Source organism: Rhinolophus sinicus, chromosome 5, assembly GCF_057876585.1.
Source record: "Rhinolophus sinicus isolate RSI-liver-muscle chromosome 5, RSI-T2T, whole genome shotgun sequence".
Classification (NCBI taxonomy): Eukaryota; Metazoa; Chordata; class Mammalia; order Chiroptera; family Rhinolophidae; genus Rhinolophus; species Rhinolophus sinicus.
The window spans coordinates 72,466,552-72,493,776 of record NC_142505.1 but is presented as its reverse complement, the minus strand read 5'-3'; the positions used below and the strand labels follow the sequence as shown (position 1 = coordinate 72,493,776).

Genomic DNA, 27,225 nt, shown 5'->3' with positions numbered 1-27,225 from the left:
TTTATCTTATTAAATAAGATTATACTACATTGGGTTTTGTTTTGTTTTTTGTTTATAGTTGGTTGGTTAAATGGTCTTGTTCCTTAAGACGTCCAGTTGACTTACTCCCTATAAATTAAAATAGTAGCTGAGTTTAACCCAAGTTTAATGGTGTTTCATGCACTGGGGATGTCAGTTTCTGCATCCTTAAGGTCTGTGTAGCATTTCATACATGAATCAGTGAGAGAAAAATTCAAGAGCAGAAGATTAGAAATGGGAGATCACTAGAAATAAATCAGATTTGTCCTGGATGCTTCTAGGCCAAGAGAAATAATGTGATGAAAACCACCAGGTTTGATGACTAAGTATAGGCCGCAGGGAGCACAAAAGAGACCTGCTGACTGCACCAGGGTCTGTCTTGGGGCGTGGTGGACATCAATCTTATTTGACTTAAAGATGTGTAGCTTGTTGAGGGCAAGGACCGTGAATTAGTTTTCTGTGTCTTCCTAGCACGTGGCTCATACTAAGCGCTCAGTGAAGGGTTGATGACTAAGCTAAGAAATGTATGTGCACAAACACGCACACACACAATTCTTCCTTAGTTTTGAAGTTAAGACAAACATAACAATAAAACTTATACAAGGGTGACCTTTAACACCAGCCTTGTGTGTCAACAAAATGAAGCACATTTTTCTTTTTTATTCAGGTGGCAGGAGTAGTTGATACAAAAGTTAGAATTAATACAACCATTTTTTGGGTATCTGTGACATGCTAGGTGCCTTCTCTGCATTTTCTCTTATCTTTACAACAGTCTATGAGGATTGTCTCTTCCCAGAGGAGAGACTGAGGCTCAGAGAGGATAGTTAACCTGGTCAAGATCATACAACTAATGTGTCGACAGAATGCTGACTGCTCAATATCTGACCTCTAGAATCAACCCATTGCCACGGAAGAAAAGTCAAAGAAATTCAAGAAGAAGCAACAGGGGAAGCGCAGGAGCCAAGGGGAAATCACAAAGGAGCGAGAGGATGAGTGTTTCAGCTGTGGCGATGCTGGCCAGCTTGTCTCCTGTAAGAAGCCGGGCTGCCCGAAAGTATACCACGCAGACTGTCTCAATCTAACCAAGCGACCAGCAGGTTGGTACCAAAATCCGTGTAGAGTGCTCCTTGTTCTCTGCCAGAATTCTCAGAGCCCTTTGGTCTTCCCATGCACAGTGTTGAGGGGATATGGCCCAGGTTTTCATTCTGGAAATAAATGACAGCAAAGGTTTAGAACCCCAAGATACAGATAAGGGAACAGAAATTCACTTGATATGTGTCAAGCACTTCATTTACATTTCTGTTATGTTATTTTGTCCTCCCAGCAACCCATAAAGATGAGACCTTTTCACCTTCCCATGATGCAGATGAGGAAACTGAGAGTCAAGTTTGGTGAGATGACTTGTCACATTAGAGCGTGTAGATGGAGGAGCTGGATTAAAAGCCAGATTTTCTGACTTCAAGGCCACTAAATCATGTGCTCTTTCTAAAGAAAGAGAGGTTGAGACAGAGTGGAGTTTTGGGTCGTTCTAGTCAGTGAGGTACGGACTGACACCCTGTTAGCTTCCCTCCAGCCCGCTCCCTCTATAGCTGTGTCAGGTACCATGTGAGAAAGCTGCTTAGACAGATATGGTACCCAGGAATTTGTGGTTGGAGAAGTCACTAACCTTTGGGTGGTGGTTTGGAATTAGAAGATTTTAGGGATTTGGACCTATTGTCTATTTTAAATGACAAAGGTGAGTGGCAACCAGTAGAAAGCCACTCTGGTTGAGGAGATTATACATAACTAGTGGCCTAACATGTTTCCAGGAATTACAGAAAGAAAAGAACTGTGGGCTGGGAGTGAGAAGGACTTTGTCCCAGAGTTATTTCATTACTCTGTGATTGCCAGAGTAATGAAATAATAGAAACTGAGGTGGTGTGAGGGCAAGGCCATAACATTGACCTGTCAGTGCCAGGAGGTGGAAATGGAAAATTGTTTCAGAATTAATTTCTCAGGGCCGTGGCTGGCACGGGCTGAGATAGAACGATCTTGCCTAGGAGCCAGAAGCAAGATCTAGCAGAGTTTATCTGGAAGAAGCCAGGGTGGGAACACTGTTCACAGAGATTCAGGCGTCATGAAATGGGGCAGGTAAACTGCAGTTCAGATTAGCTTTGGATCTTTTTTGTACTGCATCTGTGTGGACAACATAGGTAAAGTTTTTGCTAGTTTCAAGACTTAAAATTGAGCAAAGGTAAATCTGCTTCCATTTTTTTTACATTTGTATATCTGTTCCCTCTTCCTACTAATAACCAAATAAGCAGGAATTTAAATAGCTGAGATTTTTCCATCTTAGAATTGAATATTTAAAGGCTGTATACGACAAATGGAGTTTGCAAAAATATAAAAGTAATATTCACATTCCACCTAAGGGGAGCTTTGTTTTTTGGGGTTTTTTTCTTGCAAGAAATAGAAATAAGGCATTACTCTGCATGTATATTTAGTTGGTACTCAACTGCTACTTGATACTTGGCTGTTATTTTTATATGTGGTTGTGCAGAAGAGGAAGCTGAGATCCTGGGGCAGGGGAAGCATGAGATCACTGCAATATGTGCCAGTTTGAAACCACTCCTTTGACCTGGTTCCAGAGCACTTCGTATATATCTTTTGTTTTCCTAAGCTTTGGTTTCACATCTGTGTTTTCAGGGAAATGGGAGTGTCCTTGGCATCAGTGTGACATCTGCGGGAAGGAAGCAGCCTCCTTCTGTGAGATGTGTCCCAGCTCCTTTTGCAAGCAGCATCGGGAAGGGATGCTCTTCATCTCCAAACTGGATGGGCGTCTGTCTTGTACTGAGCATGACCCCTGTGGGCCCAACCCGCTTGAACCTGGGGAGATCCGTGAGTATGTGCCTCCCCCAGTATCGCTGCCTCCAGGCCCAAGCACTCACCTGGCAGAGCAATCATCAGGAGTAGCTGCTCAGGGGCCCAAGATGTCGGACAAGCCACTTGCTGATACCAACCAGACATTGGCACTGTCCAAAAAAGCTCTGGCAGGGACTTGTCAGAGGCCAGCGCTGCCTGAGAGACCTCCTGACAGAACTGACTCCAGGCCCCAGCCTCCAGAGAGGGCCAGGGACCTTGCTGAGTCGGGGACCAAACCCCAAGCCTTGGTTTCCAGCCAGAAGCCATTGGACAGGCCCCCTGCAGTGGCAGGACCAAGACCCCAACTATCTGACAAACCCTCTCCAGTGACCAGCCCAAGCTCCTCACCCTCAGTCAGGTCCCAACCACTGGAAAGACCTCTGGGGACAGCTGACCCAAGGCTGGATAAATCCATAGGTGCTGCCAGCCCAAGGCCCCAGTCACTGGAGAAAACCCCAGTCCCCACTGGCCTGAGACTTCCACCGCCAGACAGACTGCTAGTCACCAGCAGCCCCAATCCCCAGGCTTCAGACAGGTCCCCAGACAAATCCCATGTCTCTTTGTCCCAGAGATTCCCACCTGACAAAGTGCTATCAGCTGTGGTCCAGACCCTGGTAGCTAAAGAAAAAGCACTGAGGCCCGTGGACCAGAACACTCAGTCAAAAAATAGAGCTGCTTTGGTGAGGGATCTCATAGACATGACTCCTCGCCAGAAGGAGCGGGCAGCTTCTCCTCCTGAGGCCACACCACAAGCTGATGAGAAGATGCCAGTGTTGGAGTCCAGCTCTTGGCCTGCCAGCAAAGGTCTGGGGCAGATGCCACGAGCTGTTGAGAGAAGCAGTGTGTCAGATCCTGTCCTTCAGGCTTCTGGGAAAGCCACAGCCCCCTTGGAGCACCCCTGGCAAGCTGTTAAATCACTCACCCAGGCCAGACTTCTTTCTCAGACACCTGCCAAGGCTTTTTTATATGAGCCAGCAACTCAGGCCTCAGGAAGAGCACCTGCAGGAGCTGAGCAGATCCCAGGGCCTCCCAACCAAGCACTGGGCCTGGTGAAGCAGATGAAGCAGATGGCCGGAGGCCAGCAACTTCCTGGACTTGCTGCCAAGAGTGGGCAGTCCTTCAGGCCTCTTGGGAAGGCCCCATCCTCCCTCTCCACTGAAGAGAAGAAGTTGGCAACCACAGAGCAGAGCCCCTGGGCCCTGGGAAAGGCCTTACCAGGGCCAGGGCTCTGGCCCATGGTGGCCGGACAGACACTGGCGCAGTCTTGCTGGTCTTCTGGGAGCACACAGACATTGGCACAGACTTGCTGGTCTCTTGGAAGAGGGCAGAACCCCAAACCAGAGCAGAATACACTTCCAGCTCTTAACCAGGCTCCTTCCAGTCACAAGTGTGCAGAATCAGAACAGAAATAATACCAGTAAATGTCACATGACCAGACCAGCTACCCCCAGGGTTCTTGGGGAAAGGAAATCTTCCTTTTTCCCCTTAAAACACAGACCCCCAACACTTTCCCACTGTTATTCTTTCTTTATATCCCAACACTCAGAACTCTTGTGACATTAGCAGTGGGGGCTATGGTTGTGTGAACCACGTATGGAAATCCAAGTGCGCCTCAGCCAAGGAGGACAGACGTGGGTCTCTCCCTCAACCTACCTTTACACATGGTCAACTTGAAATAAAAAGTCCACTCTGGAGTCAAGCATGGGATTCAATTCTGCTGGTCAGGTTGTAAGGTAGAGGGGCTCTCAGCGCTATTTCTCTAGCCCCATGGAGCCCCGCTGTGGGCACCTGATGAACCCTTGGGAGGAACTGATAATCCATTCAAATCAGTGGTGATTTCTTGAGCATTCACGTGTGCTAGGCCAGGTGCTAGTCACTGCTAGGAGATACAGAGATAAATAAGACCTAATCCCTGTGAGCCTAACATGCCTGCCTGGGTTTCTAGTCTGTTTTTAAGAACCTTTGACCAGGAAATAACAGGAAGTTCTGAGGGGCCCTCGGGTTCCAGATTCATTTTGTAATGTCCTTTGTGGTCCCAGAAATGGTTGTGTTGAGTAAGGTTCTTCTGGTCAAGTGTGTATGTGCACGCATGCACACTCATGTGGATGTCTCCTTTATAGGCGGGAGGGGGCTGCACAGAGTCCAAGTGGGGCTGTAGGCTGGGTGGCCGCTGCTGCTTCTGCCAGGACTGTGCCGAGTCTGAAGATCTGTACTTGGCAGAGCAGATGGTTGGGGCGCTAGGCTCTAGGATGTAGCTTTCCCACAGTGTAAGAAGGCAATTGACAAGCTTACCTTTATTTTCTACCGATTTTCCTCCCTTTACATCAACCTACCCCATGCTCGTACCCCAAACACTCAGGTGCTTTCAGATTTCAGCGTCTCGGGCAGTGGACATAGGGGAACTCTGGCAAGCTCTGGGCTAGATCAGCACCCGCTCAGAGAGGGTGTCAGGTCCTGATGGAAAAGTACTTCTCTCCTGATCCTTTGCTCTCCTACATGAGTGAAGGGGGTCCTCTTCTTCACTGGTGGATTCTACCACCCTCCCCCTGCGAACTGCTGGGCTCTGTGTTAGGAGTACCAGCCTGTGGACAGCTCAAAGGCAAGCCAGAACTCTGACTGGCAAGCTGTGGCATTTAGAGAAATGTCCAGTCTAAGAGATGACTCCTCATACTGCTGATTATCTGTTACTGCTGCCCTGAGCTGGGGCTCAAGGGCTGGGGAATCTGTTGGTGCTACCCTGCCCCCTCGATTCATCCGCCTCGCCGATGGCCAATATGAAGTGCTGCTTGGCCAGTTCCTTCCCATTCACCCACCTCTTGTCCCTAGACCAAACGTGTTTACCTCTCTGCTTTGCCAGCTTAGCCAGCAGCTTTAGCCAACAGGCCATCGGGCCCAGATGTCTCCTGGCCATTGTGTCTCAGTTACGGCTTTTGCACCCTCAACAGGATTCTGTATTTTGTCCCAAGTTCCTATTGAGGTTACTCTCATTACTCTAAGGAGGGAACAGTAATTGTTATAGAAGCATTTGCGCTTTATATAAAGATTAAAAAGAGAATTTGCTTTTATTTCCCAAAGTCTGTCTCTGGGGTTGAGACACTTGAACTCAGGCAGAGGCACAAGGCTGGGCAGGGCTGCCCTGAGTTTAGGGGCCTATCCCTGCATCTCACTTAGACCTCAGAATCTCTTCTGTAAATTCCACCTGCCTAGTTCTCCCTTTCATCCTCTCTCTCTCTTTCCACACCATCAGAGAGAAAAGGCTCTGCTCAAAAGGAAGAGAAAACAAAGCATCTTATTTTCTTTTTTTAAAATTTTAAACCATGGAAAAGATATTTTTAAAGAAATCCACCCAGAACATTAAAGTTCATTATATTAAGTATTTATCATGTGTGAGAATAATAAGTATATAACTGCAGCTAGTAGGTCTCTTTCCCTAATCTCTTAGGTTGTATGAGTAGGGTTTGCTTGGTGCCAGTCCTGTGCCCTTTTCTCTCATGTCATCTGTAGTTGTGATCAGAAAAAGATATCTGCACTGCACTGTCAGAATCTCCTTTCACTATGTTGTGTGTTAAATTACCGTAGCTCTTTATTTCATGAAATAAACTGTGAATTTTTTTGTGTGGGGGGGGTGTGTGTGTGCAGGCTATGTAAAAATTTTTCATTGGAGAAGTTTGATCCTGAAGTAGCTTCTCTGAAGTAGGCCTTGGTAGGTAATTGAGTTGACAGCCGCTCTAGATATCTCACAGGACAGGAAGGAGTGAGGGAAAGGTGGGCCATGATTGGCCACTCTGTGGTTTTGCTTTGGTTCTTCCCATTCTCCACCATTCACTGGAAACTTCCTTCCAGACCTGCCTGGGAAAACAACTTCTGAACTGTGCTTGGTTTGGAGGGAGGAGGCAATTCTTTATCTATATAGATGGGCTGCCAGGCTTTCCTGAGGGCCATTGGAAGTGTCTCTCGGGTTGAATGGAAACTAAAAATTCAACTATCAGGCTCACTGATAGCAGCATCTGATCCTAGATTGTTAACATCACGAAAGCAATCACCGAACCATTGGAAGCAGATACAGAAGGACTGTTGGGATGTGAGACTCTCACGAGGGTGGGGAGTGACCTTGTCAGCCACTGGGGACTCCTGGAGCCTGTACTGAGACCTTTCCTCCAGGGGGTATGAATTGGCAGTTAAAAGGAAATCTTTTCTCTTAGAAACTCCTGGTCTTTGTGCAGGATGTTTTTTGGATATTTGGCTGAGTGCTTGGAAATCGGGGTCTCGAGAGTCTTTCTCTAAGCTAGTTCCCCAGGAAGCCTTTCCGAGGGGGAAGCCCTAGCTTCCATAGGTAGCTAGAAAACCAATACCTCTCCTAACCTTTTTTAAATCGGGGGGAAAAAATTATGGAGACTTAAATTTTGAATTTAAAGCCTCATTTGCCGCCTACTGGAGCGAACCCATTCTAATAGCAAAACAGGTGTCCCTGCTACAAAAGCATCCAAGTTTTTAAAAACCTGCTTCCCCCTGAAGTTACTGAGTTTGAGGTGATTTAAACCACTGTGTTGATCCTCTTCTGAACTACCAAATCTACATCTTTGGCATTAATGAAAATAATTATTCTTCACCTCCTCTGCCCCACACCATGGTCAGGGCATGAGGTGCGTCAGTGATCCTTTCCCAGGCCTGGCAGCCTCTCCTCACCTGGACTCCCAGGTCGCCTCATGAGAACACAATGGCAGGAAGAAAGTCTGGTCCTGGCAGCTTCCCCTGTGGAGAGGAATCAGGAGAGCACTAAACGTGGATGGATTTTGCCCTCAGCTCCTATAAAGTGGGTTCTCCTAAGGCTTTTGGGGCGGGGGAGATACTGTCATTCTAGGGTTCCTCAACCAGGAAGGAGGTCAGAGTTGCCCCGTGTCCTAACCTCCCTGAGATCATGGCAGGAAAGGAGCTGCCACAAGCCCCTTTCCTACTGAGTAATGTTTTGGCTGCTGAGTGTGTTAGACATTCCAGGTCATTTAGAGCTAGGTAGCTGCTGCAGGAGACTTTCATTGGCTATGGCCAGTCAGCTCTCAGCTGAGCTTTCTAGGACCAGTGCAGCAGGGCCAGGAGTTGCTGTAATATAAATTGAAATCAGAATAGATCATTGCTTTGTACACACACACAAATGTAATAACGATGGTGCTAATTTCATGGTATAAATAAGCACTGCCAAGGGTGAAGGGACTGGTGACTCAAAAAAACCGGGTTTCTGTTTGAGAGGAAGAGATGTTATGTCGAACAGTTTCTTTGAGGCTCTGTTAGAGAAGAAGGCAGAGCCTTGGTGAAACCTGCACCCGACCCTGGAGTGGTCCAGTGCAGTCCAGCAGTGGAAGAGATAACGTGTCCAGATAAGGGTGGCAAGTTTCTTAAGGCTGGTGTCACCTTTGTCTGTAGCCTCCATGCACACTGCCTGGAACATGATGGCGGAGAGCTCCAGGCACAGGGTCTCCCTCGGTTACCTTCTGCCCCTCTACTTCTTCCTCTTGTGGGAGCACCTCTATCGCTTAGGGAGATTAAAGGTAATCTTTCTTAAGGAAGTGGAAAGTGTATTTTAATTAGAAATCCACAGCCTAGGAGAACTGTCTCCTACCAACATAAGCAAAAACAGCATGTTAAATTTGTATGTGTTCCCTTCTCTAGAGCTGCTTTCCCATGACTTTCCATACATCAGGCTATTGAGGGGCTTTAGGTGTGACACCCTGGAAGTCAAGCAGAGCTTTGCAGATTGTGAGCCCAGGGAGGAGGAACAAATGAATGGTTCTGGTGCTTGACTTCCGGGGTAGGGGCCGAGAAGAGGTGGCCTCCAGGCCTGAGGTGGGTGCTGCCGCTGTCGACCAGGTGAGTGTAGAAGCTGGGTGGGTGCAGCACACAGGCGCTCACGGAAGATCAACTTTCTATGCCGTGGCAAAGAAACAAGCTGACAATAGAGATCTAGCTTTATATTTTTAAGAAAGGGGTGTGGGGGGATCAGCTGAGGTCCATCACTGTTTTTTTTTTTTTTGGGGGGGGGGGTTGTTTTGGTTTTTTGTCTCCCTTAATCCCCATAGATTGTCAGCTGTAAGTGAAACTCCTAGTGGAAAAGGGGAGCCCTGTGCTAGGAGTCCCCATAAACATGTACTGTAATTCTTTGTATATAGAAAAAATTACTGTAAAGTAAAGTTTAACTTTACTCTTAATGGCCCTTGCCCTGTGTTGTGTTTTGTTGTCCATGGGGAGATGTAGCCCAGGAGGAGGGAGGATGGGTTTGGCATAGGAGCAGAAGCCAGTCCCTAAGCTAGTTCCCAGATGGGGACAAAGTGGAGCTGAGCCATTCCTCCAAGCATCTCACGGGAGTGGTGTGGGCTTCCAGGAGCCATGAGATGTTGGGTATGTTTCAAATTGGGGAGTGGCTGATGTTAGTTCCAGTCCCTACACAGGAAGCCTTCGTCACCCATGAAATAAAGGTATTTTGAGGAATTGGTTTTTAAAAAGGAAGTGGAACCAAAGCACTTCCTGAGTGAATCAGATCATCTGGGCCAAGTTTTTCTTCAGCGGTAGGTGCTGGGTACTAGAGGCCCTGGCCCTGGCCTAAGGCAGGAAAGCAGAGGCAAAGGGGCCAAGCCTCGGTCCTGGAAAGGGGTCCCATATGCTTCCTTTTGGTTGGACAGGAAGTGCCCGTCCTGTCTACAGTAACACCTGATCATCCTTCAGAAATATTTGGGTCTCCAAGGCCCAAAAATCCACTTTGGGAGAACCTTGGGATGCCTCCCCGTGACTTAGTGCTGGAGTTAACTTTTCACTCATGATCTTCACATCCCTGCACTGGGCAGCCGATACCTCATTTTATACTTAGAACAGACTGAGCTTAAGTCCCTTTCTAACTTAGTAGCTGAATTGGATCCCAATCTAGATGCCAAAGACCTTTGTCTTGCAGAACCTATGGTTTTCCTACCATTAAAACACATTGTAGGATGCTGACGAGAAGCTTGGGATCTGAGCCACAGGCATGACTCATGGACCTAGCTGTGTCAGACTCAGTAGAACCAGCCCATCTGGGGTAGAATGCTTGATCCTTTGATCTCTGGACACCGCTTAAGTGCCTGCCTTGCTCTTCTCAGCACTAAGAAGGAATTGTGAGCTTTGCACTGCCCCAACCCTAGCCTCACCCTATCTTTGCCCCCACTAAAGTACAGGAAATGGCCCTTTTGTTTCTCTTATTATTTCAGCTGCAACCCTGGGATAAAGTGAACTTGGTTTCCAAAGGAAAACTAGAGCTGGAAGGAACCTTAATAAAGGAAGTGAGGCCAGCCAGGTGGCCCAAGAAAAAACTAGGTGTCTTGACACCCAATCTATACAGCAGGGAAAGGGGCTGAGTGTGATTCTCCGTGCATTGATTTTATTTACAAATCAGAAGCCACTTAAGTAATCTGCAGACACAAGTGCTGTCCAGGACAGAAGCCTGGGGTCCAAATCAGCCCTTACCCTCCTGATGCCCACCAGTCTGCCCAATGCTGTATCCGTTCCAGGGGCCAGCACAGGCATGTGCCACCTCTGCTGCCATGTGGACCTGGGGTAGCTCACATTTGACCACCCAAACCCTGAAGAGCTAGGTCCAGCCCCTCTGGGGGAATTCCTTTAATTCCCCCAGGCCAGATGAGTGGTGACTCAGTGATGACAACAGCTGTAGAAGTAGGGGTTTGCCTTCTGATCCAGGTCCACGCCCTTGTCCTCTGTCAAAGAGAGAGGTGGCAGCTTGGCACCATTCTGTTGGGGGACCAGGTAATATGAAGGGGGCCAGATGCTGAGGGCCTAGAGGAAGTCTCCATAGAAGCTAGGGAAGCACACACCTGTCATCACCTGGAAGGCGGCCACACTGACGTAATCCTCTGCCACTTTCTGGAAGAGCTCGTCTGGCAGGAAAAAGGATGATCAGTGAGGACCCAATGCCAACAGCCCTTAGGATCACCCAGTGACCCAGCCCTCTAGGCTCTTCTCTGCCTCCTCTGGTGCCCCTGCGTGTTCCTGTTGTGAGACCCAGGACGGCACTTACCCACACTCTGGCCTGTCTTGCTGGATGTTTCAAAGAGCTGAGCTTTGATATCTGTAAAGAAAATCGACTAAAGCCTCATACCTAAGAATCATGTGGACACAGACAAAGGGGAAGCCTGACAGTTCATGGACTCTTCTGGATCCCACAGGTTCAGGGGAGCAGAAGGCCATCCCAGGAGATCTTGCCATGGCTGCCAAGGCAGTCCAGTCCCTTATTTTCTTGACCCACCCAAGCGGCCACTTCCCTCCCCCCTCCCCAGGGAGCTGAGGAGCAGCTACTATCTGCATAGTCCTGGACATCGTGGAAGTCCACACGTCTTCGCCGCCTGTCCTCCTCCAGCAAGTCACTCTTGGTGCCGCACAGGTAGATCTGACAGCCCTGAAGCAGAACACAAGGTCAGGGTCCCTCCGCACGGACCACCAGAGCCCCCGCCCCTGGACCTCCAGTGAGGTCCGGCCACCTACCTCCTCTAGGTTTTGCAGTTCCTTCACCCAGAACTTGGCCCGCTCAAAGCTGCTGCTGTCCGTGAGGTCTTAGTGTGGGGCACGGAGGAGGCACAACCAAGCGTCAGGGGCCGTTCCATAAGGCTCGCCTGGTACCCACCCCTTGTTTGAGGAACAGGCCAGAACCCCCCTTTACCGTAGCAGACGATGGCCGCCTTCGCACCCCGATAGTAGATTCGGCTCATGGCCTCGTAGCGCTCGGAGCCTGCTGTGTCCTGAAGGGCAGGGGGTGGCTCAGCCCTGGCCTGAGTTATTGAGCTACAAGGCTGCAAACTAATACTACGTCCTCCAGACCCCCATTTGCAAACTGGGGTCTAGAGAAGAGAAATGGGCTGTATAAGGCCACAAGTCAGCCAGGGACAGACAGGACCTAAGCCTTCTCAGGAATGGGTTTTCCCAGGACTACTTGACCAGGGAACTTACCCAAATACCCAAAGTCACCGTCCGGTCTCCGACGGACATCACCTTCGCCACGAAGGCGGCTCCGATGGTCTGCAACCAGGGGGAAGCAATCAGGGCCGCGGGTGCGAGCTAGCCCCCTCCCACCCGTGCCCGGACCCGCGGCGCGCACTCACGTTCTGATAGGGTCCCACCAGGAAGCGGTTGTGCACGTATCGCTCCACCAGGCTTGTCTTGCCCACGTACTCCTTGCCCAGCATCACCACCTTGACGTCCACGCGCTGCCCACTCATGCTCCCGGGGCAGCCTCACCCGCGTCGGGGTCCTGAGCCCCCGCACGAGGTAAACCCGGATCTCCGCTCGGGCAGGCAGCGCCCAAGCCACAGTCGATGCCCCGCGTCGGGCTGGAGCCCTGGCAGCGACCTGCCTACCCCCGCTCTTCGGCCCCGGGCGCTGATCCTTCCAAGATCCCAGGGCCCGGGACGGCCTGGGAGCGCGCGGGGCAGCGCCCTAAGCGGCGCTGCACGCCGCCGCTCGGTTCGCTCGCCGCCGGGTTCAGGCACCGCTCAGGCTCGGATTCCCCACCGAGCCCGGGGTCCTCTCAAACCCCGCTCCAGCCTGCAGCGCCGCGACTCCCGCGGGGGAGGGGTAAAGGGCGAGGGGGCGGGCTTTGGATCACGTGCGTGGACGCCGGAAGTGGTGAGGACTGCGCGGCTGCGCCGGAAGTGGCGAGCGGCCTGACAACTCCTCATGGCGGCGGCTGGCGGGGCGCGGCACGGTGGTGACTGAGCTGCGAGCCTGGCGGGCGTGCGCCGAGCCCCGGCCTGGCCTCCGCGTGCCCCCCGGGCTCTGCACCCCTGATGCTGCGCGGGTGCTGAGCCCGCCCCTGCCGGGACGATGGTGAAGTATTTCCTGGGCCAGAGCGTGCTCCGGAGTTCCTGGGACCAAGTGTTCGCTGCCTTCTGGCAGCGGTACCCGAATCCCTATAGGTACGTAGCCTGGCTTCCCCCTCGCTGTTTGGAGATTGAAGTGTGGGGCAGGGTAAGACTCGACATCGAGTCCGAGGTAGGGGATCGCCGGAACCGTGGCCGTCTTTAGGGCAAGAGGACCCTATTGGGGAAGCGGCCAGGCCAGGCCTGCAAGGTACTGGAGGAGACTGGGCTTGGGCGGCGGTCTACTTGAGGCCCAGTCTAAAGTTCTCACATCTCGGGGTAACGAGACAGGAAGAGGCGGCGGCACAGGAATTGGGAGGGATCCTGGGATTGGCATTCTGAGCGCTCGCCTACTCCTCTGCCTGTGGCGCTCCCCAGCGGTGCACTAAATCGCGAAGGCCAGCCCTGCTGGAATTCCCAGGAATCCAGGTCAGCGAGGGGGCAGAAGTTGGAATTTGCCCTGGGATAGGTTCCAGCGACTCTCCAGGTCTGAGCCACAACACAGATCACTCTGCAAGTTTGGGGGAAGGCCTGGCTATTCTGGCCAGGAGGCTCCAGGTGTAGAACCCCAAGGGGCAGTCTCTCAGAGGCAGCCTCCTGAGTCACCTTTACTCCGATACCTGCAGCAAACATGTCTTAACGGAAGACATAGTGCACCGGGAGGTGACCCCTGACCAGAAGCTCCTGTCCCGGAGACTCCTGACCAAGACCAACAGGATGCCCCGCTGGGCCGAGCGACTGTTTCCTGCCAATGTTGCTCACTCGGTGTACATCCTGGAAGACTCTATTGTGGACCCACAGAACCAGACCATGACCACCTTCACCTGGAACATCAACCACAGCCGGCTGATGGTGAGACCCCCTTTGGTCCCGCCCGCCCTGCACCCCCAAAGGTAGAGAGTTCCAGGTACAAGTGGCTAGGGAGCCAGTGATGCTGACGGAGGGAGGCATGGGTTTTCAAACAGGAATCCATCAAACCATAAGGGTTCCTGGAGGATCTGGGTCTCTTACCCACGTGGGCTAGAGGAGTTAAACTCTTGGGTGTCTTACATATGGGTTTCTGCCTGACATTTGGGGGCAAGAGGATTCCATACACCTTTGATCTCTTGGCTGTAAGAGAACGTTTATTCTTTCTTAGCTAATCTTCACAATAACCCTGGGAGGTGGGTATGACTCTTTCATGTGCAAAGAGACAAGTGAAACTCAGAGAAGGGAAGTGACCTTCAAGGACACAGGGCAGGCAGCTTAATACAGTGCCCCGGAGTTATCTGAAGGCCTCACAGCAGACCACCCTGAGCACTACCTCTGTTTTCTAAGTTACCCAGGTAGTGATCCTCCTGTGAGAAATATCTTTCAGTCCAGCTGGGGGACAGGTCTTTGCAGTGTTTCTCTTGGAAGTACTGGTCCACTTTCTCCTCCCTGGAAATATGACAACTGCCAGATTTCCATTTTTATTTGGACTGCCAGGGAGCTCAAGAGCTGCATCGGGTGGAAGGCAGGCTAAAAAGACTGCACACATCTAGACGTAAAAGTATAAAACAAAATTCAGGGCCATGGTGGAGCTGGAAGGCCCTCTGCTGATCTCAGGAGTCGATGTGCTTTCTAGTTTAAAGGGTCAGAGAAGTTGTAGGGAGTAAAATGACCTTTCCATTCTTGCTTTTCATATAAATGCAGGTAAAGGAATGAATTTTCATTTTATTGCTTTCCCTCATGAAAAGAGGCAGGGAATCAAATTTATGTCAAGTTGGCAAAATGAAACTCGCACATGATTGTGGTTGGCCTGACCCCCTGCACAGGTGGTGGAGGAACGATGTGTTTACTGTGTGAACTCTGATAACAGCGGCTGGACCGAAATCCACCGGGAAGCCTGGGTCTCCTCTAGTTTATATGGCGTCTCCAGAGCCGTCCAGGTGAGCAGCGTTGTGTGGTGCTGGGGCTCCGGGCCCAGGGCATTTGACATAGAGACTGGGCTGGGGGTTAGTGGGCAGTTCAGAATCCTTCCCCTTCTCACCTTTTGCCAGGAATTTGGTCTCGCACGGTTCAAAAGCAATGTGACCAAGACGATGAAGGGCTTCGAATACATCTTGGCCAAGCTGCAAGGTAAGAGCTCTGGGCACTGCTGGGGGGAACCTCCCAGGCAGAGGCTGGGGTCAAGTCCTAGCTGCCCTGACTAGTATGGAGCCTAGGATTGTCACTGCTCCATTCGAAGCCTGGAACTCTTCCTCTGTGTACCCTGGGGCAAATACCGCCTTTCCAATGGGGCCTGGCCTGCAGGAGGTGAATGTTGGGGGAAGTGATTGTGTGGGTCTTCTTGGCATCCTCTGAAGCCAGCCCCCTGCCCTTTGCTACAGGTGAGGCCCCTTCCAAAACCCTTGTTGAGACAGCCAAGGAAGCCAAGGAAAAGGCAAAGGAGACGGCACTGGCAGCTACAGAGAAGGCCAAAGACCTTGCCAGCAAGGCAGCCACCAAGAAGCAGCAGCAGCAGCGGCAGTTCGTATAGCTAGCCCAGGTGCTGGTGTGGCTGCACACCAGACCCCCCAGCTCCAATCCCTGCCCTCACCCTGTACTTTATTATTAAACGTCAACTTCCAGCGCAATCTGCTTTCTGGGTGGTGGGTTGGGGGTGGTGTCTTGTTTGGTATCTACATGCACAGGACACGTTACCCACGTCTGGGTCAGGCCTGCTTCTTCCTGCATCGGGCAGCTGAGGACCGAGGTGCAGAGATGCCGTGACTTACTTAGGGTGACAGACAAGGTGCAGGAAAAGTGGTCATAAACGCTAGACTGTACGCTCCATGAGGGCAGGCACCTTTGTTTTGTTCTCTGATATGTCCCAAGTATCTGGAACCGTACCTAGCACTTAATAGGCACTCAATAAATACTTATTGAATTCAGTCAGCCCCAGCTCTGGAGTCCGAAAGCTTTGGTTCGAATCTTGACTCCCCTATTTCCTGGCTTTGGACCGCAAGCAAATCAGATCACTCAGCCTCAGTGCCACCTAAAAAGTGGGGACAGGTGGCCTCTGATCTCTGAGGGTTAAAGGAACACTGCTGGGCAGTCAACAGTATTAGTGGTAGATCTCATTTCCTCTTTCCTAGTTTGTGTCTGGGAGTTCCCCCATTTTCATCAGGCAAAACCATGGACAGGAAGTTAGAGTCTTTTAATGAAAATACTGTACAGTATCTGGGGTAAAGGCCAGCGGCCTTGTCTAGGAAGGAACATGAGGGTCCAAGAGGCTTCCTGTCCCGATGGGGACAGCAGAGCCAAGTGCTACAAAAAAGAATCACCTGGAAGGACAGCCCAGGCCCAAGCAGCCTGCCTGCAGCGCTCAGGGGAGGCGAGGCCCCCACCCCTAGGAGGGACTGGGGCCGCAGTGGGCCCGGGGAGAGCACCTGTTCCCATACAAGGGTCCTTTTAGTCCATTACAACAGGAGGTGACCAAGCAGCCCTTGAGGCTTGGGGAGGGCTCCTGCCTGGCCAAGTGGAGCCGAGGGTGGTATGAGGGCAGAGGTGCACTCTGGGTCGTTGGGGGTCATAGCCAGGCGCCGCTGTGCGAGTAGCTGTGCTCCTGGCCGGCACTGAAGCCCTGCAGCAACTCGGCCTCGCCCCCGAACACCAGGCTCTCCACGTCCACCTCCAGCTCCTCTGCACAGGGACAAGTCCAGTCAGGAGCCCTGGCCCCACTGCCCACCCCACCCCTCCACCTCAGGGCACTCACCTTGGTCTGAGTCAGAGCGCTCAGAGGAGAGGCCTGAGGAGTCCAGGCTGTCTGCCCGCAGCCGCTCCCGTTCACCCGCCCCTGTGGGGCCCCGAAGCTGTTCCAGCTGCTGCCTCAGGCTCTGCTGCCTGCTGCGCAGCTTCTCCTTGAGCCACCGGGCCCGCTGCTCCTGTTCCTCCAGCTTCTGCAGATCCCGAAGGAGCAAGGGGCTGGGGTCAGCTGCCTGGGGGGCCAGAGCCTCATCCCAACACCACTCAGGAGCAGGCCATGGCTACTTGGTCACTGCCTGCTCCAGAAGGAGGCGGGGGGCTCACTAGATCTAGGCCCCAAAGGGCTGCCCCCACATCCTCCAGGCCCTCCTGCCCCATGTAAATGGCCTGCGAATGCTGTCTAGCTGAGTGGGGGGAGGGAGAGCAACACAATCTCAAAGACCTTCGGGGCCTAGTCAGGTGATGTGAAGGAGTGGCGTGTGCTGGTATCAAGCAACAGGGATGGGAGGGACAAACTATGGCACACAAGCGTGTACTCCAGCTGAAGGAGAAGGCGACCTCCAGGTTCCAGCCAGTTACTGCCACGTGAAAACGCCCAGTGCTGCCAGATCTCCCAGTTTCTTTAAGAGAGCTGGAAAGTCAGATGTTTCATGTCAAATGCCCTCTTAAGTCTGCCAACTAATTTAAACGTTTAGAAAACTACAGACTAAACAAAAGGCTACCAGTTTGTAACTCCTGGTCCAGACCCTCCCAAGATCCCTAAGGCTTCAGCGTTAATCTCCTCCCCTGACCCCCACCAGAGCTCTGCCAGCCCTGAGTACCAGGAACTGGAAGACCAAGGGTTCTCACGTCAGAGCCCTGTGGGCAGAAGCCTTCAGTCAACAAGAAGGGAAGCACAGGACAAGGGGGCATTGGGACTGGGTGTAGAAGGATGAGTAAGAGCTGCCGGGGTGAAGATGGGGGAGGAGAAGTAGCCGGGCAGACGGAGACCGGGAAGAGCACAGAGAGTTCGGCTTTTTTATGGAGAATGGGGAAGAGATGAAACGAAAAAAGCAGGCCAGCGGCAAGGCCTGACTTGTAAAGGTCCTTGAGTTCACAGGAAATAAGGTCTGAGACTGTCCTGTCAGGAGCCGTGGAAGGTTTTCGTAGGAGACAGACCTAGACAGATCTATGTGATGCAAAGAACATCCTAAGGCAAGGTGGAGGACAGCCTGATGGAGGCAAACCAGGAAGCAGGGAGTCCAGGAAAGGGGTGATGGGGCTTCAAGGAAGGAGCGATCCCCGGGTCCTGCCCACCAGCCAGTCAGCACCTGAGGGGCACACCATCCCTCCGAGAACCAGGCCAGGCAAGCTCCATGTGACAAACTTGGGCCTGCTATCCAGCCACGGTGTTATTCAGCCACCATAACAGGAACTCAGGCACCTATGGGACAGTGCGGACAGTTCCCACACTGATTTATTTGCCACAGCACATCCATCTGTTTCCGCCACAACCCCCTGTGACTAGGAGGGCCTGGCAGAGCATGTGCTCAATAAATACTTGTTGGAGGAAAGAATGCAAGTCAGAAGACCTGGGTTTGGGTTCTGAATCTGCCGCTCATAAGCCGGGTTGTGTCTCCATTTCTTCCCCAGACAAAAGGGCCAGGAAAGGCCTCTGTTATTTCCAATGGATCTCCTAATCCCCAGTCTCTGGCTGCCTGGAGCTTTGAGTCAGCACACCCCACTCATGTCCACCAGGGGGCAGCATCAGAGCCCTGGGAACAAGGGTGACAGTCCCTCCTAGTGTCTTCCCCCTCCTGGCCTCTGGAGCTGCCTCCCAAAGTGGCTTCAGGAGAGATTGCCTAGAACAGGACTTGAAGGACAGGGAGAGGAAGAGCGAAGACCACCCCAGGCCTTACACATGACCCAACAGCCATGCCCCCCATACAGAGGAGGAAAGGAAGTCCGGAGAGGCTAAGAGCCTGGCCCAGGGCCTCACAGTTGGGATGGAAGGAGTAATAGCTATAAAAACAACAGTGAACATGTACTGGGTGAACACTGAAGCTTAAGCCTCAGAACAATCCTCTGAGTTATTTTTTGCTTTTCTTCACATTTAAAAAAAATGTGGAAACTAAAAAAAGCACAGAAAACTGTTCCCTGTCACACACTGGGGCTATGACCTCAGGCCTCTCTCCAGTTCCATACAGCTCTTCCCTACTACACCTCTCCACTCGTCCTGGCACGCTGGCCCGGGGTGCGAGGGTAGCCCCTTACCTGGATGTGCATCCTGGCCCGGCGCAGAAGGCTCAGTGTGGTGTATCGGGCACAGTCAGCCCCCAGGGGCATCTGCTGCTTCAGCTGCTCCAGGCACTGTTTCAGCTGGGCCCTCCTGCAGGGGAAGGGGTCTGGAGGGCAGTGCCAGTCCAGTCTTGTTGGCCAGAGGGCTGGCAGGGAAGGCCAGGCCAAAGGGAGCGGTTCCTGGGGTCTGGTGCTGTCAGGGCAGGGCTGGTACTCACCTGCGCTTCTCCAGCTCGTTGTGTACAGACCTGCCAATGCCAGGGAGAATGGGGTAAAGGAGTGTCGGCTGCTGCCCACACCCTCAGTCCCAGGCTCCCAGGGGCTCAAAACCCACTCACTACAGATGCCTGCCCCCAACTAGCTCAGTGTGGGGACCTTGTGCTGGCCTCAGGCACCTGAATTGCCAGATGGTAGTAGAGACACACGGGATGCGTGGGGGGGGGGCAGCAAATGCTGAGAGAGGCCTGCCCATGGTGGCTGTGAGGTCCAAATGAAGCCCCCTACCAGCAGTCAGGAAGGGCTTCCTGGACAATTGAGCTGAGCCGGAAACACAAGTTACCCGAAGCAGGTAGTGAAGGGAGAAGCACTCAAATTGGAGGGAACATCATGTGCAAAATGTTGAGACAAGGAGAGAAAAGGAGGAAGCCTGTGGGATAAAGTGAGTGGTTTGATAGGTGGAGTGTAGGAGTGTGAGTGGAAGCGGGACACAGAATTCCCTTGTTCACAGTTCCTGGCATATCAGGGGTAGGCAAGAAATAGTCCTTGAGTGAATAGAAAGGTGTGTGCTTGGGGGGTGGAGAGATGGCAGGAGGGGTCTGAATGTCTCCAGACTAGGGTACCTGCCCCAGAAGATTCAAGCAACAAGGAGGAAGTGGGCCGAGGAGGGGCCCGAGAAGGGGCGTCGCGCACCGCCCCCCACCCCCGCCCCGTTGATCCCAGCCCTCCTCACCGCCCACTGTCCAGCGCGCCAGGAGCTTGGGGGGATCGCTTCCTCCTCTTGTGGACGGGCCCTGTACTGCGGTGCGGGCACAGAGATGCGTAGCCATGCTCAGCCTCTGCCAGAAAGAGCCCCCACCCGCGTCAAGCTGGGGCTGGTCCCAGCGGGCGCCCCTGGCATGGCACAGTTAGGGAGGGGCTTTTGGCGCCAGGTCCATTTCCCCAACCCCTCACAGCCCAACCACCAGCAGAGCCCTCTCTAGTTGAAAGTGGGGATGTCCCGGGGCTACTGCCCCAAGTCCATGCATGCATCCTTCCAATTAGGAGCCAAGTCCAGCCCAGGCCCGTGTCAGCGAGGTCGCCGCCTGGAGTCCGGCCAAAGGTTCTTCTGCCTCACCTCTCTCGCGGCGTTCCAGGAACTCGGCGGCCTGCAGCAGGACCTGGATGTTGCTGGCCACAGGTTCCATGTCGGCGACAGCTGGCGGCAGGCGGGCCTGGGGCGCGGGCGGGAGGGGTGACTGCACCACTTTTGTTACAATGTAACTGACACGGTGCAACAAACACAGGCGCGCAGCCCCGCCCCCGGGATGCCCCGCCCCCGGGACGCCCAGCTCTTGGCCCCGCCCCTCTGGGGCACGTCCGGACCGCAGCTCGCCCCCTTGGACTCTCGCGGGGACGCTACGGCGCCAGCTCCAGGCCCGGCTTTTAGGCGAACTCCAGGGCTAGGGGCTGATGTGTCTTGCTCACTTTGCTCAGTGACCCGGCACCGGCTACTTGGTGTCCCTGGGCCTCAGTTTCCAGCCCGCACTGGTGGCGAGGGCCGGGCACTGCGAATGGTGCTCTGGGGGCCCTTGGTCCGTCCCCAGAAGGTCCCTGGCCGGGCCGCTGCACGTGGGCGCCGCGAAGGCGGGGCGGGCTGGCGCCCTACCCCGCTTGCAGGTTGCCTCCTGCGGCTAGCTGCCGTCACCTTCGGGGCGGGGCCGGGGAGCCTCTGAAGCACTATTGGCTGCACGCGGCCCCGCCCTCTCCCGCCGCTGGTCAACACTTTCGGGCGGGAAAAGAAGCAGGTTTCAAATTTGAAAACCCTGTGGTGGGGGCGGGGCTGAGCGGGGAATGGGGCCACAGTGCGCAGGCGTTGGGGGAGGGGGCGAGGATCCAGTTCCGCGCTTCGGGGTCTGTGCCCTGGCCTCCTGGCCATCTGCCCCTGTGGGCCCCGCTGGACATCAGGTTCCCAATGGGAATAGTCTCCTGGCTCTTCCTCCTCACCTGCAAGACAGCTACTGTCGCTACGAAATGTCAGTAGTGTACCGACCTCCGGAGCCCCGCCACAGCCTGGAAGCACGCTAACCGGCTGGATAGCGAGCCCTGGGTTCTGGAGCCGACCGAGTTGGGTTCCTTTCCTGTCACTGCTGCTTCTCAGCTCCGTGACTTGGGAAGTGACCTCCCTCCTGTAAGCTCGGGAAGCCCTGCGACAGCGTTGCTGACGATTCAGAGCCCACGCCTGTGCCGCCCAGTAGGTAGGTACAACTGATTTCTATGGCTCGGGCCACTACACGCAGGCCTCTTCCTCCCGCAGAATTCTGGTGACCTCCTAGCCTCCCGAGGGAGTAGCTGCAGTGACATCTAGGAGCAGCACCAGCACCACACCAGCGAGCACAGTGACAGACTAAGTGCGGAGGCAGGGAGATGAAAGGCTCTAAAGGGTGGAGCAATGCTGCCAGGCGGACCCAGTCAGTGACCGGGCAATGGAGAGGGTGGACGAGGAGGGACTAGATTCTTTATAAAGACATAGTGCTAGGTAAACACATGGCACATGACGGTCAGTCTTCGCCTCCTTGGAAAAACCTTGGAGTTTCTCTAAGAGTCACCCCTAGGGGAATCACTGACTTGCTTGGCCAAGATCTGAGCCATTCACCCAGACCTTCACTCCCCCAGTATTTGCTGAGCACTTAATGGCCCCCTCAGTATTTGCTGAGCACTGTACTGGGGCTGAGATTGGAGACTAGAACGATGTGCAAAATCAGACAGGTTTCCCGCTTTTGCAGAAATCACAGAGGAAGAGGGAGGTGGACACAATAGAGATACAGCTTTGACAGCTCCTGGCAGGACAGACACTGAAAGGGCACACTCTAAGGAGCATTTGACCTAATCAGGGAGGTCAGAGAAGGTTTTCTGGGGAAATGGATGAATAGCTGTTATCTACGTATAAGAGAGATGTCGGAGAATTCCACACACAGGAACAGCAGGTGCAGGGGCCCAGAGAGTGAAAGGAATATATGCAGACTGAAGGGTGGCCACTGTGGCTAGCACAGAGAGAGCAAAGAGCAGGTGTAAGCCGGCCCTGGAGAGGCTGGCAGGGCCCAGAACAGGCTGATGGATTCTGCAGACCCCCACCCACAATTACATATGTTTGAAGAAAGGAGTCACAAGGCTTGTGAATGAATTTACAATTTGATTTCACTAAAGTCAGCACCCACACAGTGCAGACACAAACCCACTGGTCAGACATCAGGGACCCAGGTGGCCTGGCCTTGTGTGAGGGTAAGATGAAGAGAGGGATTCTGAAGGAGGAGAGTTCCCAGCAGAGGGAGGAAGCAGAGCACACTTGCAATGCTAGAGACACTCCCACGGGAGGTTGTGGAAGTGAGACAGGGGCAGCAGGGAGGCTGGAGTGACCACACTGAGGAGTCTGGACTTCATCCTAGGAACCATGGGTAGAATCTGAACTAAGAACAATGTGGAGGCTACGGTCAGCCTGGCCTCAGGCCTCCCATGAATATGGCTCAGGGCCGCCAGCCAGGGGGACAGGAAGCAACACCTCCCAGGGAGCAGGGCAGGTGGGGATGATGGGATTCCTGCCCCAAACCCTTGGATGCCCCTCTGGCCCCTCTGAGAAAATGCTAGTGCTAGCACCATCTGGGCGCAGGACCAAGCAGAAGACCTCCAGTGCTCTTGCCCCCTTAGCAGTGACTGGTCTTAGAACCACTGTCCCAGACCCCCCAGGTCCTGCACAGTCAGCCTGAACACTGCAGCCCTGTGGCCCCCTGTGCACTCCCCACCCCTCTGCTTTGCCTGCCCACAGTACCTGTGGCTATGCTGCCTGCTTATTCTATCAATAACCGGGAGACAAATGTTAAAATCTTCAACTATAACTGTGGGATTGTATTTATCTTTTTAGTTCTGACATACTCTGCTTTACATAGTGCAAAACCCTATTATTAAGTACATACGAGTATACATTTATGATTGTTATATCTTCTTGATGACTTAATTCTTTTAGCATTATGAAAAATCCCTTTTTATCTTTGGCAATCTCCCTTTCTTTAAGGCTACAACAGCTTTCTTTTTCTTTCTTTCTTTTTTAATTTTTATTTATCTAAGCGTGTTTTTCCAGGACCCATCAGCTCCAAGTCAAGCAATCGCCTCAATCCAGCCGTGGAGGGCGCAGCCCACAGTGGCCCACGTGGGGATCGAACCAGCAACCCTATTGTTAAGAGCACCAAACTCTAACCAACTGAGCCATCCGGCCAACCCTACAACAGCTTTCTTTTGATTACTGTTTTCGTGGTAAGTTTTTTCCTTATCTTTTTGCTTTTAACCTGTTAATGTCTTTAATATTTAATATGTTTTTCTCAACACAGCATATCATTGGGGCTTTTCCCCCCCTGTGGTCTGATAAGCTCTGCCTTTGAATTGCATTTACTAAAATTCTTTTGACATGGTTGAGTTTAAGGTCTATCATCTTGATTTTTATTTTGCATTTGTCCCCTCTGTCCTTTTCCTTTTTTTCCTTCTTCTCTGACTTCTTTCAGGTTATTTGGGTCTTTATTAGCATTACATTGTGTATCCACAATTGGCTTCTTATCTGTACCTCTTTTAAGTTGTTATGCTAAGAATTATAATATATGTCTTTAAATTATCGCAGTCTACTTTGAATTAATACTGTACCATTTTATAATATATAATATATACAGAAAACATCTTACATGTAACATAAAAAACATACACCATTACTCTCTACCATTCTTTTTACTACTGTTGTTATATATTTTACTTCTACACATGTTATAAATCCTAAAACTCATTGCTACAAATTTGCTTTAAACAGTCAATTCCCTTTTTAAAAATTAAGAATAAACTCTTTTGTATTTCACCACTACGCACTTACCATCTCCAGCATCCTTCACTTCATCCTGTAGAGCTGCGTTTAAGCAGGCATCATTTACGGTCAGTCTTCCTGGGGAATGGGGAACTTCCTTTGGAGTTTCTGGTAATGTGGGTCTTCTGACAACACATTCTACCAACATTTGTTTATCTGAAAATAAATTTATTTCATCTTCATTTTGGAAGCATATTTACACTAGATATAAGATTCTAGGTTGGCAGCCTTTCAGCCCTTGAATTATGTCACTCTTTTGCTTTCTGACTGGCATTTTTTTCTAAGTCAGCTGGAATTGTTATCTTCCCCCCTATATGTAATGTCTCTTTCCCCTATCCACTTTTAGTATTTTCCCTTTATCTTTGATTTTCACATTGTTACTCCCTGGCTAGCCCAAGGTTCCCCAGGGGGGGAAAAAGGATGTCTCCTAAAACCTGAGGACAAAGGTTAGACAACCGCCTGGGTGTGGTTTTCTTGGTATTTATTTTGCTTGGGTGGTTTGAGCTTCTGGGAACTCTTTTAGCCTTTATTTCTTCAAATATTTTTTCCTGCCCTATTCTCTTTCTAGTTCCTCTCTTATTCTGACCTCAATTTCATGTCTATCTCCCAGTTTGATAATATATCAAGGGTAACTGATGCTTGTTAATGTTTTCAGTTTTCAAAAATCTCTCAGCTTCAGTGTAGATAATTTCTACTTACCTGTCTTCAAATTCACTTTGTCTATCTTCTCTAGCAGCCAACTTGTTGTTTAGCCCATCCATTGTACTTTTTATTTCAGCTATTGTATGTTTCAGATCTAGAATTTCCATTTGGTTCATTTTTTCAAGTTTTCTAGCTACATCCCAGAATAGCTCATTACCATGTGTATTAATTTCCTGGAGCTGCCATAACAAAATATTACAAACTGAGTGGCGTAAAACAATAGAAATTTATTCGCTCACAGTTCTGGAGGTTAGAAGTCCAAAATCTGTGTGTCAGCAGGGTTGGTTCCCTCTGGGGGTTCTGAGAAAGAATCTGTTCCAGGCCTCTCTCCTCACGTCTGATGTTTGCCAGCAATCCTTGGCATTCCCTGGCTTGTAGACATATCACTTCAACTCTGCCTCCATCTTCACAAGGCATTCTCCCCTGTGTCTCTGTGTCCAAATTCCCCTCTTATAAGGACACCAGTCACTGGATAAGGGCCCACTCTAATCAATGTGACCTCATTTAACTTAACTAATTACATGTGTAAAGACCCTATTTCCAAATTTGGTCACATTCTGAGGTTCTGGGTGGATATGAAATTTTGAGGGGCACTATTCAACTCACTATTGAATTCATTATACCCCTTGTAGAAAATAATGTAAATGGAGTCACTTTAAAATAGAGGCAGAACTGCCATCTCAAAGGAACTGCCTTGCACATCTTACTCCTCAAACCTTTGAATGTTAAACCTGGGCAAAATAAACTTTGGACTGGGCCTAAGGCATTGTATTCCAAATAACTGTTTGCAAAGATAACAGGAAAGCAGACATTATGACTACCAGACTGAATATTGAAGACGGTCTTTAGAATTAGCATCACTATGTTAGCTTATCTGCACCTATGGAAATTCCTTTCTTAGCTTTTTAACACCCATAGAAATGCCTTCCATCTACTGACGTAATTGTTCCCCATCCTCTTCTCATAAAGACCCATTGCCTTTGTCTCCTAATCAGAACACTGTTTGGGTTTCTTCCTGAATCAGTGCTTCCTAATAGCTATTCTTTTGGATCTCAAATAAATGCTTGTTGCCTCTCACTTTGACCTTTTATTTTTAGGTTAATACCCTTCTCTGTTCCAATTATTATTCTTTTCCCATTAATTATTTTATATGTTTATAATAATGTAAATTATAACTTATACATTTTATTTATAAATATATATTTATATTATATATTTACAATATATTCTAATAAATTGGGTTTGTTTTTCGTTTTTGTTTTTAATTTTACTGGGGAAGGGGAGCAGGACTTTATTGGGGACTTCCAGGACTTTAGTGTGTACTTCCAGGACTTTTCCAAGTCAAGTTGTTGTCCTTTGAGTCTTAGTTGTGGAGGGCGCAGCTCAACACGAGGTCCAGTTGCTGTTGTTAGTTGCAGGGGGCGCAGCCCACCATCCCTTGAGGGACTCGAGGAATCGAACTGGCAACCTTGTGGTTGAGAGCCCACTGGCCCATGTGGGAATCAAACCGGCAGCCTTCGGAGTTAGGAGCACAGAGCTCCAACCGCCTGAGCCACCAGGTCGGCACCAACTTGGGTTTTTTGTAGTACTTCTATTGAATGTGTTTTCTCTTGATTATAAAACACATTTTCTTCCCCCTCCACCCTCTTTCTTCTGCTTCCCCCTCCCCCGCATTCCGGTTGAAGCCCTTGTTTCTCAGTGTAGTTGTGTAGGACACAGCTCCCTGGCCCATGCTGGTATTATGAGCCTTGCCCTCCCCTACTCCAGGCAGTCAGTCGCCGGGTTGTTGGTAGGCAGCCCACAGCAGCTCACGCCAACCTCCAGCTGATCCCGGCAGCCCAGCTCCAGGGAGAGCTGTTGTTCACAATCTTAGCTGTAGAGGGCGCACCTCACTGGCTTATGGTGGAATCGAACCATCCACCTGGGCGTTGAGGAACACACGCTCCAACAACCTGAGCCACTGGGCCGGCCCAAAACATATTTTCTTGGCTGTCTTTTTCGCCGCCATTGTAGGGCGTGCAGTTGACTCTTCCTCACTATGTCTTCTCACAAGACTTTCAGGATCAAGAGGTTCCTGGCAAAGAAACAAAAGCAAAATCAGCCCATTCCCCAATGGATTCAGGTGAAAACTGGTAAAATCAGACAACTCCAAGAGGAGACATTGGAGAAGAACCAAGCTGGATCTATAAGGAATCGCACATGAGATGGCGCCACATATTTATGCTATGTCAGGGTTGCTTGGATCTTAACCATGGCACTGAAAAGATCACTACTATCTGAACAGTTGGGTGTGTTTTATTGGGAAATTATGGGGGAAATGAGTTTTCTCTTAATATGTTTCTGCACTAGTAGGTTGGTTCAGTAATAAATATGTGAGGCCTTCTAAAAAATAAATAAATAAAAAATAAAACACATTTTCTTGCTTCTTTTCATGTCTTCTAATTTGTTGTTGATTCTAGAATATAAAAGGTGAGGGAAAATATAATGGAGTATAATTATATCAAGTATATATTGTTTTGTTTATTTTCTAAAGTGTGCAAGTCCTGTGGTGGTTAGAGCAAGGGACTTATCATTTGGATTCCTCTGGAATTGAGCTTTGTGAGGATTTAGCCAATTATTCAGTCAGAGGGAACACAG

At 50.9% G+C, this 27,225-nt stretch overlaps 4 protein-coding genes and 1 pseudogene across 16 annotated transcripts in view; 3 read left to right on the top strand and 2 right to left on the bottom strand.

The window, feature by feature from the left end:
* NSD1 (nuclear receptor binding SET domain protein 1) overlaps nucleotides 1–4,618 on the top strand; it is a 142,719-nt gene extending 138,101 nt beyond the window's left edge. For all 9 annotated transcript variants that reach the window (XM_074313410.2, XM_074313415.2, XM_074313409.2 and 6 more), the window contains 2 exons: nucleotides 911–1,115; nucleotides 2,704–4,618. In XM_074313410.2, coding sequence (XP_074169511.1) covers nucleotides 911–1,115; nucleotides 2,704–4,331 — 1,833 coding nt within the window. In that variant the 3' untranslated portion in view covers nucleotides 4,332–4,618. The remainder of the gene's footprint in view (nucleotides 1–910; nucleotides 1,116–2,703) is intronic.
* On the bottom strand, nucleotides 659–12,521 carry RAB24 (RAB24, member RAS oncogene family). 3 transcript variants are annotated; one of them, XR_016021339.1, is made up of 10 exons: nucleotides 12,051–12,520; nucleotides 11,899–11,967; nucleotides 11,612–11,690; nucleotides 11,437–11,504; nucleotides 11,251–11,350; nucleotides 10,973–11,023; nucleotides 10,770–10,832; nucleotides 3,842–7,671; nucleotides 3,499–3,744; nucleotides 659–1,223 (listed from the first exon to the last, which is right to left on the bottom strand). XR_016021339.1 is itself a non-coding variant. In XM_074313421.2 (9 exons), the coding sequence occupies exons 1-9, from the start codon at nucleotides 12,165–12,167 to the stop codon at nucleotides 1,219–1,221; spliced, it is 618 nt and encodes a 205-aa protein (XP_074169522.1). In that variant the 5' UTR covers nucleotides 12,168–12,521; the 3' UTR covers nucleotides 659–1,218. The 3 variants fall into 3 exon arrangements, 2 of the variants coding, with proteins under 2 accessions (XP_074169522.1, XP_019566549.1); XM_074313421.2 differs by lacking the exon at nucleotides 3,499–3,744 and having other exon boundaries at nucleotides 7,606–7,671; nucleotides 12,051–12,521; XM_019710990.3 differs by lacking the exons at nucleotides 659–1,223; nucleotides 3,499–3,744; nucleotides 3,842–7,671 and adding an exon at nucleotides 10,297–10,652 and having other exon boundaries at nucleotides 12,051–12,517.
* Nucleotides 12,522–12,582: 61 nt separating this feature from the next.
* PRELID1 (PRELI domain containing 1) lies at nucleotides 12,583–15,700 on the top strand. Its single transcript, XM_019710991.3, has 5 exons — nucleotides 12,583–12,863; nucleotides 13,433–13,658; nucleotides 14,603–14,716; nucleotides 14,828–14,906; nucleotides 15,158–15,700. The coding sequence occupies exons 1-5, from the start codon at nucleotides 12,772–12,774 to the stop codon at nucleotides 15,304–15,306; spliced, it is 660 nt and encodes a 219-aa protein (XP_019566550.1). The 5' UTR covers nucleotides 12,583–12,771; the 3' UTR covers nucleotides 15,307–15,700.
* Nucleotides 15,701–15,951: 251 nt separating this feature from the next.
* On the bottom strand, nucleotides 15,952–20,624 carry MXD3 (MAX dimerization protein 3). 2 transcript variants are annotated; one of them, XM_019710988.3, is made up of 7 exons: nucleotides 20,475–20,624; nucleotides 20,125–20,221; nucleotides 19,741–19,846; nucleotides 19,010–19,039; nucleotides 18,768–18,882; nucleotides 16,525–16,708; nucleotides 15,952–16,451 (listed from the first exon to the last, which is right to left on the bottom strand). In XM_019710988.3, the coding sequence occupies exons 2-7, from the start codon at nucleotides 20,192–20,194 to the stop codon at nucleotides 16,339–16,341; spliced, it is 618 nt and encodes a 205-aa protein (XP_019566547.1). In that variant the 5' UTR covers nucleotides 20,195–20,221; nucleotides 20,475–20,624; the 3' UTR covers nucleotides 15,952–16,338. The 2 variants fall into 2 exon arrangements, with proteins under 2 accessions (XP_019566547.1, XP_088654712.1); XM_088798586.1 differs by having other exon boundaries at nucleotides 18,768–19,039; nucleotides 20,475–20,515.
* Nucleotides 20,625–20,909: 285 nt separating this feature from the next.
* LOC109434222 (large ribosomal subunit protein eL39-like) lies at nucleotides 20,910–27,002 on the top strand (annotated as a pseudogene). The gene is made up of 3 exons (XR_016021338.1): nucleotides 20,910–21,244; nucleotides 23,122–23,294; nucleotides 26,001–27,002. The product of XR_016021338.1 is annotated as a large ribosomal subunit protein eL39-like (transcript).
* The last annotated feature ends 223 nt before the right edge of the window (nucleotides 27,003–27,225 follow it).

Coding starts and splice junctions, on each gene's coding strand:
- RAB24 (XM_074313421.2), bottom strand. CDS start 12,167: ATGAGTGGGCAGCGCGTGGACGTCAAGGTGGTGATGCTGGGCAAGGAG. Junction 11,505..11,611: donor GGCGGCCATCGTCTGCTACG/GTAAAGGGGGGT, acceptor CCCCACACTAAG/ACCTCACGGACAGCAGCAGC. Junction 7,672..10,769: donor CGCCTTCCAGGTGATGACAG/GTGTGTGCTTCC, acceptor TCCTCTCCACAG/GGGAAGCTGCCAGGACCAGA.
- PRELID1 (XM_019710991.3), top strand. CDS start 12,772: ATGGTGAAGTATTTCCTGGGCCAGAGCGTGCTCCGGAGTTCCTGGGAC. Junction 12,864..13,432: donor CGGTACCCGAATCCCTATAG/GTACGTAGCCTG, acceptor CGATACCTGCAG/CAAACATGTCTTAACGGAAG. Junction 14,907..15,157: donor CATCTTGGCCAAGCTGCAAG/GTAAGAGCTCTG, acceptor CCTTTGCTACAG/GTGAGGCCCCTTCCAAAACC.
- MXD3 (XM_088798586.1), bottom strand. CDS start 19,837: ATGGCTACGCATCTCTGTGCCCGCACCGCAGTACAGGGCCCGTCCACA. Junction 19,040..19,740: donor GGCGCGCTGGACAGTGGGCG/GTGAGGAGGGCT, acceptor TGGCATTGGCAG/GTCTGTACACAACGAGCTGG. Junction 16,452..16,524: donor GCGCTCTGACTCAGACCAAG/GTGAGTGCCCTG, acceptor GTCCCTGTGCAG/AGGAGCTGGAGGTGGACGTG.